General features: G+C 42.8%; 2 protein-coding genes and 2 long non-coding RNA genes across 4 annotated transcripts; 3 read left to right on the forward strand and 1 right to left on the reverse strand.

Annotated features, from left to right (window-relative positions):
- The first annotated feature begins 1,219 nt into the window (after positions 1 to 1,219).
- LOC124320146 lies at positions 1,220 to 2,314 on the forward strand. The gene is made up of 3 exons (XR_006913781.1): positions 1,220 to 1,442; positions 1,919 to 2,111; positions 2,195 to 2,314. It is a non-coding gene; the product is annotated as an uncharacterized LOC124320146 (long non-coding RNA).
- Positions 2,315 to 4,360: 2,046 nt separating this feature from the next.
- Positions 4,361 to 4,932, forward strand: LOC124320168. The gene is made up of 3 exons (XR_006913802.1): positions 4,361 to 4,415; positions 4,504 to 4,776; positions 4,845 to 4,932. It is a non-coding gene; the product is annotated as an uncharacterized LOC124320168 (long non-coding RNA).
- Positions 4,933 to 8,637: 3,705 nt separating this feature from the next.
- Positions 8,638 to 10,681, reverse strand: LOC124320625 (sporozoite surface protein 2-like). The gene is made up of 2 exons (XM_046783476.1): positions 9,728 to 10,681; positions 8,638 to 8,694 (listed from the first exon to the last, which is right to left on the reverse strand). Exons 1-2 carry the CDS (start codon positions 10,679 to 10,681, stop codon positions 8,638 to 8,640), a joined length of 1,011 nt encoding a protein of 336 aa, XP_046639432.1.
- Positions 10,682 to 13,053: 2,372 nt separating this feature from the next.
- On the forward strand, positions 13,054 to 16,998 carry LOC124317816. The gene is made up of 4 exons (XM_046782789.1): positions 13,054 to 13,098; positions 14,867 to 15,003; positions 15,267 to 15,548; positions 16,519 to 16,998. Exons 3-4 carry the CDS (start codon positions 15,318 to 15,320, stop codon positions 16,789 to 16,791), a joined length of 504 nt encoding a protein of 167 aa, XP_046638745.1. The 5' UTR covers positions 13,054 to 13,098; positions 14,867 to 15,003; positions 15,267 to 15,317; the 3' UTR covers positions 16,792 to 16,998.
- The last annotated feature ends 228 nt before the right edge of the window (positions 16,999 to 17,226 follow it).

The raw sequence follows: 17,226 nt of genomic DNA on the forward strand, positions 1-17,226 counted from the left end.
GGAGTTGCTTCCGGCACCACCCAGTTTCGCCTGCTCATCCCTCAACTCGTCTCAACTTCCCTCGGCGGATGAAGAAGAGGATCAAATCGTGACGTCATCAGCTCCTCCACTTGCCACCGCAGCCATCGCTCCGGATATTGATCCGTCGAGTCCCAACCAGCAAATGAGTCAGCGTGTTTTATTGCGTCACTTGAAGAACGGCTCGAAAAGCATGTCGGAGACTATTACTTCCGTCGATTCCGACTCTTCCGGACGTCGAGTGAAGGAGCATGAAACGTCGGCCAGCTCTGAGCCGCTCAGCCTTCCACCCAGCGAACTGAATAGTCCCCTGCAGGCGGACGTTAATAACAGCGTAAAGTTTGTCTAGCCTTTGACGGTTTGATTCATTGATTCATCAACAATCAATCAAACCGTTAGCGGCTTTGACCTCTTGAGGTAATTTCCTATTTACATGCTGTTTATTATTAATGCTCAATTAAAGTATCTTGGTTAGGGCGAATGGCAGGTCGTTCGTTTGTGATGTCAATGCTGGCTTTAGTTTTGTCAAAAATTCGGCAAAATACTACGACGATTGCGCCAGGATTCTTGGAAATATAATTCCACGTCGTTTGGCGCCCACTTTACATATTCCGTGGGCTCTGCCTTTCCAGCTCGATGACCCACCGATAGTGCCTACGACTTTTGGCAAGATGTATTAAAATGTTTTCAGCGAAAAAGTCGATACGATAATTAATCAGGATTTCGTTTTTGCCAGGATGGAATTGCGTCGTGTTGTGGCCGTCATTCGGCACGGAGATCGGACGCAGAAGCAGAAAATGAAAATGGAAGTCCGTCATCCCAGGTAAAAGAGAAAAACAGAACTCATTGTGCTAAAGAAAACTTGAATCCTTCTCAATTTATTCGTAGATTTTTTTGCTCTGTGGACCTCCTACGAATCCGAAGTCAATGGACGCCATTTGAAACAAAAAAAAAATTGCACAACTGCAGGAAGTGCTCGATATAGCCCGCTTTCTCTAATATCAGGAGTAGTTGCTGGTTCAGCTGATCGGAAACTAGAGGAAAAACGCGGCAAATTAGAACAACTTAAAACTGTTCTAGAATTGTACAGTATTACTTACATTATACTCTGGATAGCTAATTTCATATTATTGGCTGATTTTCTCATTTTCTCAAAAGCTTATCTTTCTTTTTTATTTACTGATAGCCTTTAAACAACTGGTTGGGTGGAGCACGTGAGGATTTGGTCGACATGTTCATCATCCACACGATGGAAGAAATCCAGGGCTTGTTGGAGGCTCACGAAGAGTTCAAAGCCACGCTTGGCGAGGCGGATAAGGAATACCAATCGATCAGTCGGTCTGGTTCAACAAGTCGAGTCGTTTGCTAGCCAGCACAGCATCCCCGGCGGCTTGGACAATCCATACACCAGTCTTACGGCCAAGGTATTAAAAAAAAAAAAAAAATTATTCACTTGCTCTTGTCGACTCCTCTGCTGCGGATTTTTATCGCGGAGATAACACGGGGGTCGTTTTTTGTTTTTAAAATAATTTCGATACGATTTTATTGCTGATTCACTATATTTGCGTGCTTTAAATTTAATTTGGCGCTTATCAACTGGGTCGACGTTGGCGTTGATTTAAAAAAAAAATCACTTATTTATTATGTGTCGTGTGTTTGTGTGGCCCAAACTAACTGCTGCAAACGCTCGTTGATTTTGTTAAAAGGATGAATCATCACCCAAGGTAAACCATGGCCTGTTTGCTTGGTGAATGGGCATGTTCTTTTATGGGGAATGTTCTTTTTTTTATCGTTTTTCATTTTTATTTATTCGGATTTTTTCACCCTTCTCTCCAGCCCTTCAATTGCCTTAAAAGTTGTACTTTGTTGTTGGACTAATTTGATTTTTCTCTTGTTTAAGGACATAACTTCCAAATGGGCGGAAGTCCGTCTGTTGGTTCCTCAAAGGGACGGCACTCTGGAGGCCGTCCCGGCTTCGTAAACAACAGAACAATGAGCTTATGCGCCGCCAGTTTGCCGAAAAGGCTAACTCGGATGGACCATGGATTGAGTGCCAAATGGACGCCGTGGCTTTGATCGCAATGGGAATGCAGGTCCGTCTCTTCAAAGACTTGTTCTCCTTTTGATGTCGTCAAACTGATTTTCTGTGTATTTTGTCGACTGAATGAATGTTCAGGGATCATTGGAGAATCAGTTGGTCCGCTTGAAAGAATAGGAGCAGAACGTCTACGCCTACAAGTCGCACATGGAAGAGTTGGAGAAGCTCAACCAGGGCATTCAAGAATCGATGGTGTTTGAAAACCGATACACACTCATAACCGCCTAAACCGCCTACACCATGGAAACGCTTCGAGTCGGCTGGGAGCAGTTGCTCACCTCCATCAACCGGAACATCAACAAAGTTGAAAAACCAGATTTTGACGCGCGATTCTAAAGGTATCAAAGTCTAACAAGTTTGGTTATCGACAGGAAACGTCAATTTGGTTCATAGGCAGCATGATAGAACAGATTATTATATGGACAATTTCTTATGTTGTTTCGACACTTTTTCTCGAGTACTTATCATGTAGCCAGACAAATAGCCTGCAATAACCTTACTATTGCTTTCCGGCTTCTTTTTTTCTGATTCCCCACCATGTCTAATTTTCTAGATGTCTGGAGAACAATTGCTTCGGTAAACAAAGTCGATAAAAACACACCATTCAAATATAGAAAACCGGCTCTTACTTGGGGAAACCTGCGTTCGGAAATTCCCTCTCAATAGGCTGCTATATCAATCGGTTGTTTGTATTTTAACGGTTGACAATTGCTATGCGCCATCAGATAATCAAGGCTGTCAGACGCGAAAGTTTCTGCTATAAGAAAGAATTTCAATTCTAGACACTGACTCGACACGAATGCCAACAAATACGATTGTTTATATGCGTTATCTGACTATCTCTCGTCTATGATGCAGGTATATTTCTAACAGACAGGAAATCATTATGTGGGAAACTACTGCTGTATAGCGAAAGGCTGGATGAAGGTAAGCTATTGTATATGCCTGGCTTATAATGTAGTAGTTGTCAAACGTTGTTCCACCAAACTTTCCCGCCTGATCGGGTATATAAACACAAGAGAGAGAAACGGTTCCATAGCAGAGTCAGTTGACCAGGTGTCGTGAAAACAGCAACATACATCCCATTGAGTTGCTATTCTCTGCCAAGTGTATTATTATTAAAAACTGTGGGCCTACTACAATATTGGAGTTCTAAGGCCTCATTTTAGGTCAGTGCTCATTCATTTTCATTTAATGAAGGATTAATTTATATTGGTTGCGCTGCAGTGTAGAGTTTCGTGCGGGGAGTGATGAACGTCTAATATTGTCTAGAATTTCTTTAGATGTAGTTATAACAGTGTTAAATAGCAATGGTGCGATTTTAATAAAAAAGAGTGAAGTTATAATTAAACGTTATTCATGACACTCTTGTCAAACTTATATTTGTGACGTTACACCTGTTAACCGTTTGGCTACAGTGGGAACTCAATTTGGCCTATTATAAAAATTTTACAAGCGGGCAAACCCTCTTGAAATTATCTCCGGCGTATCCAATTTCCGTGCATGAATTATAGCTGAATTTATTTATTTATTTAATTTTCAAGAATTCAAGATGTTGCCGCGTTGGACGGTTGGCGTGCTCATTTTTGGCGTGCTGTTTTCTGTCTTCTCCAGCAGCGAAGGCGTCGAGAAACCGAAAGGGTCAAATGGTCGAATTAAAAAGATATTTGAATACGTCAAAATCCCTTTAATCGACCTGCCACATTGAATATCAACCCGAACCCAACAGACTTTAGCACGGCGCGGCGCGGCGCGACGCGACGATGATGTGGTTCAATACGATCAGCTATAGGCTACTATACGATCCCTCTGGATTGGGCTTTGAATTTAAATTACCGTTCGATGGACGTTACCAACCGATTTTTGAGACCGAGAAGGTCAAACCTAATCGTAACCCGAATTACCAGACATCACCGAGTCCTGAACCGACTTACTCGCCCCCATCGACTATACACTGCCACCTTACTTTGAACTTCCTCAAGTTGAACCTGCTCTTCCTCCCTATGTCCCTATTCATACCGTGCCGAAATCTAATTATAAACTTGAGACATCAGTCGACATTTCATACACTACTGTGTCAATCCATACAGCAGTCCAAACAGCTGTCAATCAATACAGCAACGAATATCCTTACTATTGCCCTAAAGTTGGTGGTTACGAGTGGTCATAGCCCTGGCCGGCTAGCTAAAGATTGCGTAGTGTGGTACGATCTCGTTCTGATCACTACTGCCCAATACTGCCTGCTGCAAACTGCCGGATGGACAACCAGGAACTTGTTGTCCGGATCTTCGCCGTAACGGTAAATATTTCACTGCCTAAATTTTGTTTGGTATTCCTATACAGTACCAGAGCTCTATTTCAAATCGATTTTTATTTTAACTCAACAGGTTATGGCGAAGCTATCAAGAAAACCAAGAAAAATGTGAAATGTGTGAGCATCAGGGTATTGACATTTACTCTGTGAACGCGGCTGCTCACGCGGGTCGCTTCAACATGAGGTTAATGGACGAGACGGAGAAATTCCTTCGCGACAAGAACATCACCATCAGACTCAGTTCGTCATCTTACGCGCATTTACTTTTCCAGACAGCGACCGAAGCTGAACATCTTAGTCGTGCCGCATTAACTAGTATTGAGACAACCAGAGAACGTGGCAAAAGGTATTTTTTTTTTTCTTCAAATTATTTCAGCTTCAACAATTAAATGACTCGATATTCAATTGATGTAGATTCGAAATGACTCCAGCAGAAGAGGCTGGTTTGGGTTTGACTCAATTCCATACGAGCTACTACTACGAGCTACAACTTACGAGCTACTACACCGAGCTCCGAAGTATAACTCTGCCCCGAGCTACATCACCAAAGAGCCGGAGTACTACACCGAGGTTCCCAAGTACTACACCACTAAGGCACCCAAATACTACACGACTACGTATGCTGCCCCCTGCCTACTACATCGAGGCCCTTAATTACTACAACACCGAAGCGCCCAAGTACAATTGACGTTGCCCCGAGCTACTACACCGATGCCCCGAAGTCTTACTCGGCGTAAAATGAATTGTCTTCAAACAAGTCGTGTAAAAGGAGAGAAAAGAAGGTATAGAAATCAGTCGAGTGATGATTTTCAAAACGGCAATAACTGCAGTGTCCAGCATCTGTCCCCAACTGCATTGCTCGTGCTCTGCTCTTCGTGTAACCAATTCGTAATCATGGGTAAATATTTTGTTTTTTACATTGAGTTATGTATCAATCCCAGTTTTTTTCTATTTGTTAATATTCCAGTTGGTACTCTTTTCTAATTGTTTGACAGTTATTTATACTGAATATCAATGTTTAAATTTATGAATTGTTTAGTTAACTATAGTGACGTGCTGCTGTTGGGTGTTGTGATGGCTGGGTCGACCGCTGGTGTACCTTTGTAATTTTGTATCATTGGTATGGCGGATCACAAATCACAACGCCGCCGCCTTACTAAACATTAAACAACAACCAGTTACTACACCGAGGCTTTAAGTACTACACATCTAAGGCGCCGGAGTATTATACCACAACTTACGCTTCCCTTGAGCTACTACACCGACGTCCCGAAGTAATACTCTGCCCCGAGTTTGACCATCAAGGCACCGGAGTACTACACGACTTAGTATACTGCCTCATCATCCTTCACCGATCCTAAGTACAACTCTGTTCCCAGCTACTACACCGAAGCTCCAGCTTACACCACTAAAGCGGTCGAATACTACACTGAAGCCGTTCTTATTTATGCCCGACCATGAATTTATCTTACCTTTCCCCCGATTTTACCCGCATTATGTCAAAAGGCATACGAAATTAGCCCCTGAACGCCTCCTGTCAACGCGTATGTCATTATATTATGTCTAGTCAAAGAAAAGGGTGAAACAAGGGTGACAAAAAAGCGCTGACGCAACATGTGGCCTCAGGCTTCCCATCAAAAGTGTAATCATTTGATGTGAGCATCTATATTAAATGTTAGTCATTCAGCCAGAGGCTTCGCTGCTACACATCATGACTCTCTCACCTAGGTATTAAATTTAATTAATTCAATTAAATGTAATGTAATCAAATATTTAATTTTAATTAAATATTAGATTACATTCTTTCAAGTGGCTGCCACTTGCGTGTTTACTCATTCTCCTACCAGCTCAGTGGTATTATGCCAATACTACCAGCTATAGTCCTGTTTATTCAGCACCACAAGTGTCCAATCGACCGGATCTTTCTTACGTATTCAACTATCCCTACACGTCAGTTCAAATTTGTCTTAAAGTTGATTTTTCTTTAATTCAATAACAATTGTGGATAGCGTATGACGTACTCCCGGAGAGGAACCATGGTGTCCTGCTGCGTCTCTGCTAATCAACCATCTGTGTTTCAATGCAAACCTGCCATTCTCTGTTCACCTTGGTTCATTGAATGACTCTACAATCCTTGGTGGTGTACGGCAGCAGATGGAAATTTCGGAGCTTGTTGTCTATAGACATTCTCAAGACAACATGTAAGTTACCATGTCTAATCAGTGTGAATTTCCAATGGTAATGTTTAATTTATTCAATAACCCAGCTTCTGTTGCACGATTCCCCGAGTCGAGTGAGTTGACAGCCATGCCCAGAGACATAACCAAAGACGAGATGAGTCGTGCTGTTACGGTAGCTCGCCAGCACGTGGAAGAGATTAGTGCTTTCGAATGGCATGCTGGGAATAACATGTTAGCTCCCTGGCAAAATTCTGCGGCCTACAGCTACAGTGCTACCTACCACCTATATGCCTCCCTCATAGGCCAGCAGGAAGGATGGAAAGGACTTCAATCGCTGGAAGCGTCTAGAAACTTGGCTAATGTGTAAGTTATTCTTTTAAATTTTTGTTTAAGATTATCTAAATTGTTTTTTGAATTTTTAGGTTGAACTTGAACCTGAAATTGCCGGGTTCGCACTGCTGTAACGAAAATGTAGGACTTCGCCCGTGACACTGCAACACTTGTGTGTTAAGGAGACCGCTCTTTCGTCCATTTGCCGTGCATAGCCTGCTTGCACTGCAATGCATCTGCTTTGTACAACAGGTAAAAGTGTTTTTGAATGACTTTGATACAGATTGAATAATGCTACTCTGAAATTACTTAGGACTTACGACGCTTCATATGCAACAATCTTGCTTACCCCAATTGGGGTAGATCGAATTCGCCTTTGGAACGCATCTTACCTCCCCAATACGCAGATGGTGAATTTAATAGTTAGCTTCATTCAACAAGTTTACTTATTGTCCTAATTTTTAAAAGGCATTTGGACGTCCCGTGAATGGCCGGGACTATGCCTCCGGGCTCCAGTTGACTCTGTCAGCCGCATCTTTTCGTAAGGCGTCTCAGATTATCCCGACAATCAATTCAATCAATTAACACAATTACTGTGATGCACTGGGGTCAACTTGTCGCTCACGATATTACTCACGTTCCTACTTTCCGTACATGTAAGCTAATTAATTCATTTTCTCTGTTTTTAATGAGCAAGGCTAATTTATTTTCTGTTGTGAAAAGTGACCAATTCGGCGATTCAATGTTGCACGGGTGACGGCAAGTACTTGTCACCTGAGCGAACTCTGTTTCCCCACCGAACCCACTTTGTTTCCCCATCGATGTGGACCACGACAATGAATTCTAGAGTCAATTTGGCGTTAGCTGTCACGATTTCGTCCGCTCTGTCATCGCTCCTCGAGAAGATTGCAAATTCGGTTATGCCGACCAGGTACTGTAGCTCGCTTTTTCCCTAATGATGCAATTCATTACTTTACTTGATTCGACTTGATTATGCAATTAGCTCAACCGAATTCCGGCCTATCTGGACGCTTCCGTCATTTATGGCTCGACTGCTGCTGAAAAAGTTGTCGTGTTACCCCAATAGACAATCGGCGGGGACTATGTTTGTTTTACCAGTCGATCCCGAACGAAAGGATTGTATTTCCGACGAATACGGAAGCCAATGCTTCGTCGCAGGTACGAATTCTAAAATAAATACTGGTTGGTTTGAATGTGGCTAATTTGTTAAAATAATCAGGTGATCAACGAGTCAATCAGTACACTTGTCCAACTGTGTCTTGCACATCGTCGTTTGGCTTCGTTTGCACGACAAGTATGCTAACCAGCTGGCTTTGATCAACTCCCAATGGGACGATGAGAAACTTTACCAGGAGACTAAGGAAATCGTTATAGCTTTGGTGCAACACATCACCTACAACGAATATCTGCCATCTGTTTTTTGGGTAGGTCAAACCGAATTATTAAGTCGAGAATCTTTCATTTCTATTTTTGTTTTGTAGGACCCAATTTAATGGAAGAATACGGCCTACTCCCTCTCACAACTGGTTACACTTACACATCCCGCTTTTAAGGCTCAAATAACAAATGAGTTTGATACTGCTGCATTCCGTTACGGACATTCATTCTCTCATTCGCAACTATACATGCAACGAGTAAAAAAAGGTGAAAGTGAAGTAATAACATTGAAGTGCTAACTAACGCATTTCTTTGCTGTTATAGACTATGATGATACCTACTGGTTTGTTTAATCTCTGTTGGCATCAATGAGAACTTTTTTTTATTTGTAAAATGAGCCAGTTTATCACAAATCTATTTTACTACACAAATTATCGGTTCCAGTCTAATTCTTCCATGTTTTTCTTCCGGTCCATTTCTCTTCCAGTCACTTTCTTCCTTGTTCTACTTCCGGTCCTTTTCTTCCAGTCCTATCCAGTCCCATCTTTCCGCTTTATTCATCCAGTCCATTTCTTCCATCCATTTTCTTTCATTTTCTACTTCCGGTCCATTTCTTCCAGTCCTATCCAGTTCCACCCTTCCGCTTTATTCATCCAGTCCATTTCTTCCATCCATTTTGTTTCATTTTCTTCCTTTGTTCCTTTTCTTCCCGTCCTATCCAATCCCATCCTTCCGCTTTATTCATCCAGTCCATTTCTCTTCCAGTCAATTTCTTCCTTGTTCTTCCTCCGGTCCTTTTCTTCCAGTCAAATTCTTCCCTGTTCTACTTCCGGTCCATTTCTTCCATCCACTTTCTTTCATTCGCTTCCTCCGGTCCTTTTCTTTCAGTCCTATCCAGTCCCATCCTTCCGCTTTATTCTTCCGGTCATATATCTTCGAGATTTGTCTTGCATTTTTTCCGTTCTTCCGTTTCTTTTCCTCTACATCGCGCCTTATTTATTTCTTATTTTTCTTAAAAAATTTGGTGACTTTCTTAGCCCCGTTTTTAACATTTTTTATCCCTTTATCTTTTTTTTCTTTTACACTATTACCAAATTTTTGTATTTTTTCTTCTGCTTTTTCTAATTTTTTTTTGAACCAATTTTTTTTATTTTCTGATGGTTTTTTCTCGTCTTCTTTTGGTTTCTGCGGTTCCCGTTGCCCTTGTGCTGTCTGCTGATTGGTTACAGTTTGTTTGATTTTTCTTTCCTTTTCCTTTTCGCTCTTAGTTGTTCTTTCTACGAGCGTCTCGTCGGTAGGTTTTGTCTTGTCAGGTTTAGCTTTCCCAACCGGTTCTTGCTTCTTTGTTTTAAACATATCAGAAAAGAATTTCCCCAACCCTTTTCGGACCTTTTTTTCAGGTTGAATCGGAGGTGTTGCATACTCGTTATCCGGTAAATATTTTGCTTTTGAGTATTCTTCGGGTTCGTGGGGGTGCGGTTCATTTAGTTGTTCACTTGGAGCTACTTCCGGTTCATGCGCACGAGCCGCGTCTTCCGGTAAAGATAGGGCTGAATATTCTTCGGGTTCGTGGGGGTCGGGTTCATCTAGTTGCTCACTTGGAGCTACTTCCGGTTCTGGTTCTACATTTTCCGGTTCATGCGCACGAGCCGCGTCTTCCGGTAAAGATAGGGCTGAATATTCTTTGGGTTCGTGGGGGTCGGGTTCATCTAGTTGCTCACTTGGAGCTACTTCCGGTTCTGGTTCTACATTTTCCGGTTCATGCGCACGAGCCGCGTCTTCCGGTAAAGATAGGGCTGAATATTCTTCGGGTTCGTGGGGGTCGGGTTCATCTAGTTGCTCACTTGGAGCTACTTCCGGTTCTGGTTCTACATTTTCCGGTTCATGCGCACGAGCAGCTTCTTCCGTAACCTCCTCCGCAGGATATGCTTCAAATTCTTTTTGGTTTTTGACTTTTTGTTTCTTTTGAGCTGTCGCAGTTTCACCCATCGGAATTGTCCACGCTACTGATGGCCGGCTTGGATGTATTTTAGCCTTATTTGCTGGTTGTCGTACTGGTTGCTCAATCGTGGTTCCAGAAACATTACGATCGGGGTGATACCCGTCGTGATGATTCTGGTTTCCGTCATAATTTTTAAAATGACGACCTTGTTGGCCATTGGAATTTGTATTTCCAATTGGATTACATCCGTAGTGGTGAATAATCCTATTATCATAGTTTGTATAATTTTGGATAAAAACGGTGTTTGGTGGAGCTCTATGAGATTCGTGGTTCTGGATATGGCGCCTGTTACCACCTTTAGGTTGGTGGTTAGGGCTATTTTGATCACATAAAATGTCCATCTGGACCGGATAACGATTACCCGTCCTTCGTACCGTAGTTCTGTTTCCATTCCCGGATTCATCATAGACTTCCGGGTATCGAATGTTACAGTTTGTCTGATAATTTCGCTCGTTCCGTTCAGCAGGATTGGTACTACATCGATCTGAACGACGGTCTGATTGATTTCGATTGCTTTTTTTACTTTCATATCGGTAATTGTTTATAATGTTACCGTTTAGGTTATCAATATATAATACTGAGCTGCCTTGTGAGACTCCGGTTGGATTGTAGTCGGAGACACTACATGCCTGTTGGGTTTTTGTACCCTTGTCTGGTTTAACATGATTTTTTATGGTTTTTTTGTTGATGGAGTGGGCGTGTTCCCCACTAATCAACAAACCGTCGCTAAACGGAATGCCAACATTTATATATGCCATGTTGAGAATAATTTTTGTCTTGTCTTTTCAGTTGAAACAGTGTGTTGGTAGTCACACCTTTACATCACCTCATGTCGAGCACCCTTATATAACCTCGCATCCAACTTTCCCTTCCGCAACTGCTATCCTGAAGGATTTTTCATTTACAGTTCAATAACCTTGCAAGTTATTTGCATTTAATTTGCTCAACTTATATCTCCCTCTTTTTACACTTAAAGTTCAATGATTAAAATTGAAAAATAACGACCTATTACTTAAATAACTGCAAAATTAAAATGCAATTCTGGTTGTTGGCTTGTTGCGTCATGGTTGCGTCATCAAAGATTGCGTCATCACGTCGACGCTATAGACATCTGGTGGTGATTAGCATGTTTGGGCATGTTTGGGTATGTCTGGGCAGCGACTCGACTGACCCATCACAGCGTTATAACATGAATAAGCTCCTCCCCCTTGAGACATGAATAAGCTCCTCCCCCAAAATTTTCGTGACATTATCCGTGACATTATCCGTGACAGACACAGGCTCCTCCAGTCCTCCCCCAAAAAGCTTGCTGTTTTATTATATATGGAAGATTCAGAATCTGTATGTGATTTGCCATCACTCATTGATTCTTAGGGAATATATTGTTGGTTTCAACAAATTCGATTGGAATTGCGGCAAATATTTTGGAAAGGGTCTGTCACTTTCGTTGAGCAAATGACTCACGCCAATGTTTTCAAAAACAATTTTAATTCATCGATTGTTTGATTCAAAATTTGGCAATAAATTTATTAATTTGATTTCATTTCACCTTTTATTATTTTTATTGCCCCTTAGCCTTTAGTCGAAGATCTTTTTGCGCATGTTTACTTTTTGATCCATGTTACTTTAAAAAAAGTCGCCTGTTAATTCCAAATGCACGGAAATTAAAAGGGCGCAGGAAGTCATAACATTATTTTATTGTTGTGCGATCAAAGAATCACGGCGACGCTATTGTCCTATGGCCCTCTGGCGACGTCGGTTAATTATGTTTCCAAAAATCTGATTTTATTTTAAACTTTCGTGCGATGGGTATGAGAAATGTGTTATCACGATTCAGAGAGGGAACGGTTTCTAAACCGACGGGAAACCGCATTGCAAATTTGCAATTGCAATGGTGAGTGAGAGCGGTGAGATGTGTTTTTTAAAACCTGGCAATGTTGCACACCAAAATGTCATCCAGAAACCAGAATTCCAGACTTGATTGTTTTTGTTTGCAAAGCCAACAGGATCCCAGGATGGTTTTTACTTAAAAATGAAAAACGATGTCGTGCTTGTATCGTGGAAGAACTATGCGGTATGTCAAAGTATTGCTGTTAATTAAACCGTAAGAATGAATCACTTAATCAAAGGAAGTCAGATGCATGGCAAGTTGGCAACTCAGTTGCATCATAGATGTAAATGTTTTGCCTAGTAAAATGGTTATATACTTTTAGATCAGCTTAGATCATTGTGTCATAGAAACACGTCAAATCACGTCGTAAGATCTCGAGGCATTTTTTGATGTGTTGATTTGTTTTGTTTTGCCCTCTGTTTATTGATTTTCTCTTGAATTTTGTGTCATCACAGACACACAGGAGGGGGAAGAGGAGCCATGGATGAAGAGGTATAAAATTGTTGTGGGCTATAATATCCATTAAGAATTAAATTACTCCCATGTTTTCTTTCGCTCCTGTAGGTTTGAGCTCCTCAAACGATTGTGTGTCAGCATTCGCCGTTATACTACATAGGCCTCTCTGCTATACAGTCTATCCATCATTATTAACCTATCAATTCACTCGTGTGGAAGGCAGCACTAGCCCAATCCAGGGCAGCAGCTCATCCAGGAGCAGCAAGGAGGATCGAAGCATCAGAGAAAAAAGAAAAAAAAACAAGGAGCCCCCCCAAAAAGATGGCGATCAATATAAGAGCTTACTCGAGAGACTGGACACGAGCGCCGGAGTCGGAAACGCCATCATTCAACAGCATCACGCAACGCCAGGTTCCTCCTACTTTTTCTTTATTATTATTTTTATTCTTATTCTTTCACACATCATTTTCTTTTTGATTTATCACGTCGTCTCTCTCTCCTATTATATCGAATTGCGCTAATTTCAGTTATTCCTGGACAATTATCGGTAGATAGTCGTACACATGTGCAGTGCAGTAGGCTGCCACCACTCTTTATAAATAGCGGCCTTGTGTCAACTCCTAAAAGCCTGCAATCACGTAGATAAATAGGAACGGCGTGTGTATAGATGTCCCCTTCTGGCTTTTGTGGGTGCACCAGATATATACCCACACACACACCATCGTTCAAAACTATTCTCCCAGCTCAGAAGATTAAACAGAGAGTTTATATTTAGAGACGGCTGAGACTCTGCTGCTGCTGCGCCCAGTGAAGCGAATGTACAAGACACTATTTGAATGTGTATCGGGTCGGTTAGGTTTTTCTCTGTGTGTTTCTGCGCCGGAATGGTGGAAACATAATAATCAGCAACTTTCGTTTCTCGCCCTAAAGGAATGAATGCGAGGGGAGGGGAAAAATGTCCGGAAGTGCTGGATGTGGGAGCCGTCGGTGTAGTAGCAGGGCAGCAGACAAGATGCGGTTATCTCACGGTGGGAGGGCGTAATAATAAAAGAATAAAAACCAAAATAGGAAATCTGATCTGGATGTTGGCGACGATGTCGTCATCCAGCAGACGGAAATAAAAAGAAACTTTTTATCTTTTTTTGTTTTTCGTGGCGCAGCGAAACAATCTGTCCCAAGATTCCGTAAAGGCTCCTGAAAAAAAAAATCCTGTCCGACGTCTAACTATGGCAGACAAACAATCGATCAAACCAGCACCCAACTTCTTTTTATTTTTCTTCTTCTTTTGTTATTAGGTCGTATCTTATCCGGATTGGAATGTTTAATTGTGTTTTGACATGGCGCGAAAATTTGAATTCCTTTTTTCAAAAAGTGTTCTAAATTCCTGTTACGTGTGTTTTAGGTGCGTGTATAAATCATTTGCATATAGATAGCTCTGAAATCCAATCTGATCCTCTCGTCTTCTCTATTTGACAGAGAATTATTATGATCACAGGCCGGGAGAAAATATACCCCGCCCAAGATAAAAAAAACGTGGTTGGGGGTATCATTTGGATGATGCGATTTACAGGCAATTTCGGAGCGCGCTGAGGTCTAGCGTGACTCGTAATGAACCCTAATATAGTAATATTACATCTAGCCTCTAATCGAATGTCATATCCAGCCAGTTTGCTAAACAAGATTTAGGGTCGATGCGTTTGTTGAAATTGTCACAAAGGCTGGCTGCTGGGCGCTGAGGAGGAGAGAGAGAGCCAAGGTCCGTGAGAGAGAAAGAGGCTGGCTGTCAAAAGCTTATTAGCATCGTATATATTTATATAGGATTGCCAGTGAGGTAGATACGGCCCGGAGGCTGCATTTCCTCGTATCTAAGAAATGCCGGGGCCTTGTTATTATATTGTGTATGTATCCTGTATCCGCCTAGATTCCCCAATGGACGCCCCCCCCCCCTGATGTATGCGGACCTGAGGGGGGTAAAAAAAAATGAGGGAATCTTGTTTACTTTGCGGCTAAAACATCCACCTCCTCCTTTTTTTGACACGATGATATTGTCCAATCGATTATTCAAATAAAGGCGCGCGCGCGCTTAAACCTCACGAGGGAATTCAATTTAAGAAAACTGGTCAAATGCAATGATTAACCAATGGTTACACATGTGTCAAATTTTGTTTTTATTTATTAGGTGTGTTGAGAGGATTGCCGAGAGATTTCGGCGTTTGACCACCGTCACATCATCAGTCGGCATCAGCTGGCGGCCAACAGCAGCAGCCGGGCAGCAGAGGCAACCGCGGCAACAACCGGAGTGACGTTTCCATTTAGGTCAGTCGCAGTCCTGCCACAGATTAAAATCTAGCAAATGATCAAATTCAGTCGTCTAAACTGAAAAGAAGAGATGATGGACGTTCCCAATTACTTGTCAAATGCACTTATACAGGATCAAAGCGACCGATCCTACCCCCTTTTCTATTATTAGTAGTGAAACACCACGCCCCTTCCCCCCTTCCATTTTGACGTATAATTAGCCCAGGGGGGAAATAATCGATTTGGTGACCATTTTGACGTGTGTGTGTGTGTATTTTCAGGTGGACGTAGGATCGACTAAGGCGACCAACATCGGAGGCGTTGGCGATCGAATGGGTCGCACGACTAAAAATCAACGCGGCGCTTCCGGCGGAGGCGGCGGAAGCAAAGCCGAGACTCCACCCACTACATCTCAGCAGCAACAATACGAGACGGCCCTCTACTCGCGCGAAGACATTCGCGAGCAATACTGCATCAACAAGAAAGAAACGGACGTGCTGGATCGCTCGTCCCACGTGCGCCAAAGAGCCAAAGGATTTTTCGGATGCCTAACGAGTCGCAAGGTAGTAACACTGGTAGAAATTCACTCAACTTTGATCAGCCCCAAATAATTAAAAAAAAAAATCCTGACAGGATCTTTTTTTACATATTATGATAGATGTAAGGGCAGCCATCTTGGTGTGTGTCCTTGGCTGTCCTTTTTATTCTTTCCCTTTTTGTTTGCTCTCACTGAGAGATCTGAGAGATCTGAGAGAAGAGGAAAAATCAATACAGCAGGAGCATACAGATCCCCCCTCTGTCTCGTAGAGTCTCCAGTGGTCCGGTATCCTATACTGGCACAGCTTTTTGGATATTCCTTTCACATGCTAGCTCCTCTTTTTGCAGATATTGTCAACAGACATTCTCTGTCGTCAAATTCGTTCGCAGGCCGGGAGGGATATACACATCAAAGAAACAAATAAGAATCTCTCTCATCATCATAAATATTCAGTGTGAAAAGGGAGGAAGAGATTCCAGGATGGATAAGAAACAAAAAAGGTCCATCGATCATCCGGATGACTTGTTCATCTCTTTTTGGCCCTCTTCTGTTAGATTTACACGGGTAACATATTATTACCATTTGGCGCATGTCGATAAAGCCTTCGAGAGTTCCTACTCTGGTGATGTAATAAAACAAAAGTGGGTGGGAAATACAAGATAGAAATTGTGGTTGACCCCCACCATTTTCTATTAAGATGATGAACGGCTGGGAGAAGAAGATGTAGGATCGATATGTACACAAAGACCTCTCTGGAGCCAACATCACCAGTTACACTACTAAAAGGGGTGGACACAGACACACAGACACACATTCTTATAATAAATATATCTGTGTGTGTTATTTATGTGAATGGGAAGTCGGAAGAGCATTCTCATAAATAGCCGAGCTGGGCTGTCGAACGACTTTATTAAGTGCATTCTTTTGCTGGGGGGTTTTTGATTGAACTTGTTTTTGTTAACATTTTATTTGATTTGTGTATCACTTTCCCATAGGATCACGGTGCCAAGAAGAAGAAATCGCGTTCGTCTTTCTTTTCGGCTTTGTGCGTCCGGCGGGCCAGCGAGGAGAACCTGTACAACGGCTGCAACAAACCCGTGGCCAACACCAACCGCAGCGTCACTCTGCCGGCCCTCCAGCCCTTCACGGTATACACAAATGAAATTAAATCAGGACGCGCGCTCGCCCGTCGAAGAAGAAATTGTGGCCGGTCGCGTTCTGGTTCACGACCCGACCCGCTACTTGAGCGGAAGCGGATCCAGCGATGATGGCAGTCTCAACAACGACGATCTCTTTGCTTCCTCGCTTCCGGCCAAGCCAGACATGAACCGCTCGTTGGGCTTCACCGACGTGGAAGATGTCGTCTGGTCTGATTCGGAGCCTCATCCGCACGATGGACCTCCTCCCAATCCGGCGGAAGAAGGCAAACTGCTGCAGGCCCAGAAATTGTTCGACTCGAACGTTTCGTGTCCGGATACGGCCGGCAACTATAGCGACGAGTTTGGCAGCACTTGGCAAGTTACAGTCCTCCAGCCGCATTCATCCGTCGCTGTCCGGCAGAGCGGAGGTGGTGGTGGGACCACCAGCTCGGATGACAAAGGCACCACCTCCTTTGTCGTCACCTGCGATTCAGATTTAGATCCACCCCATCCGCCCACTCCGCCTCCCTAGCGACCACCAGCCCCCACCGATCCCCCATCCGC

The sequence above is a fragment of the Daphnia pulicaria genome, chromosome 1 (assembly GCF_021234035.1).
Source record: "Daphnia pulicaria isolate SC F1-1A chromosome 1, SC_F0-13Bv2, whole genome shotgun sequence".
Classification (NCBI taxonomy): domain Eukaryota; kingdom Metazoa; phylum Arthropoda; class Branchiopoda; order Diplostraca; family Daphniidae; genus Daphnia; species Daphnia pulicaria.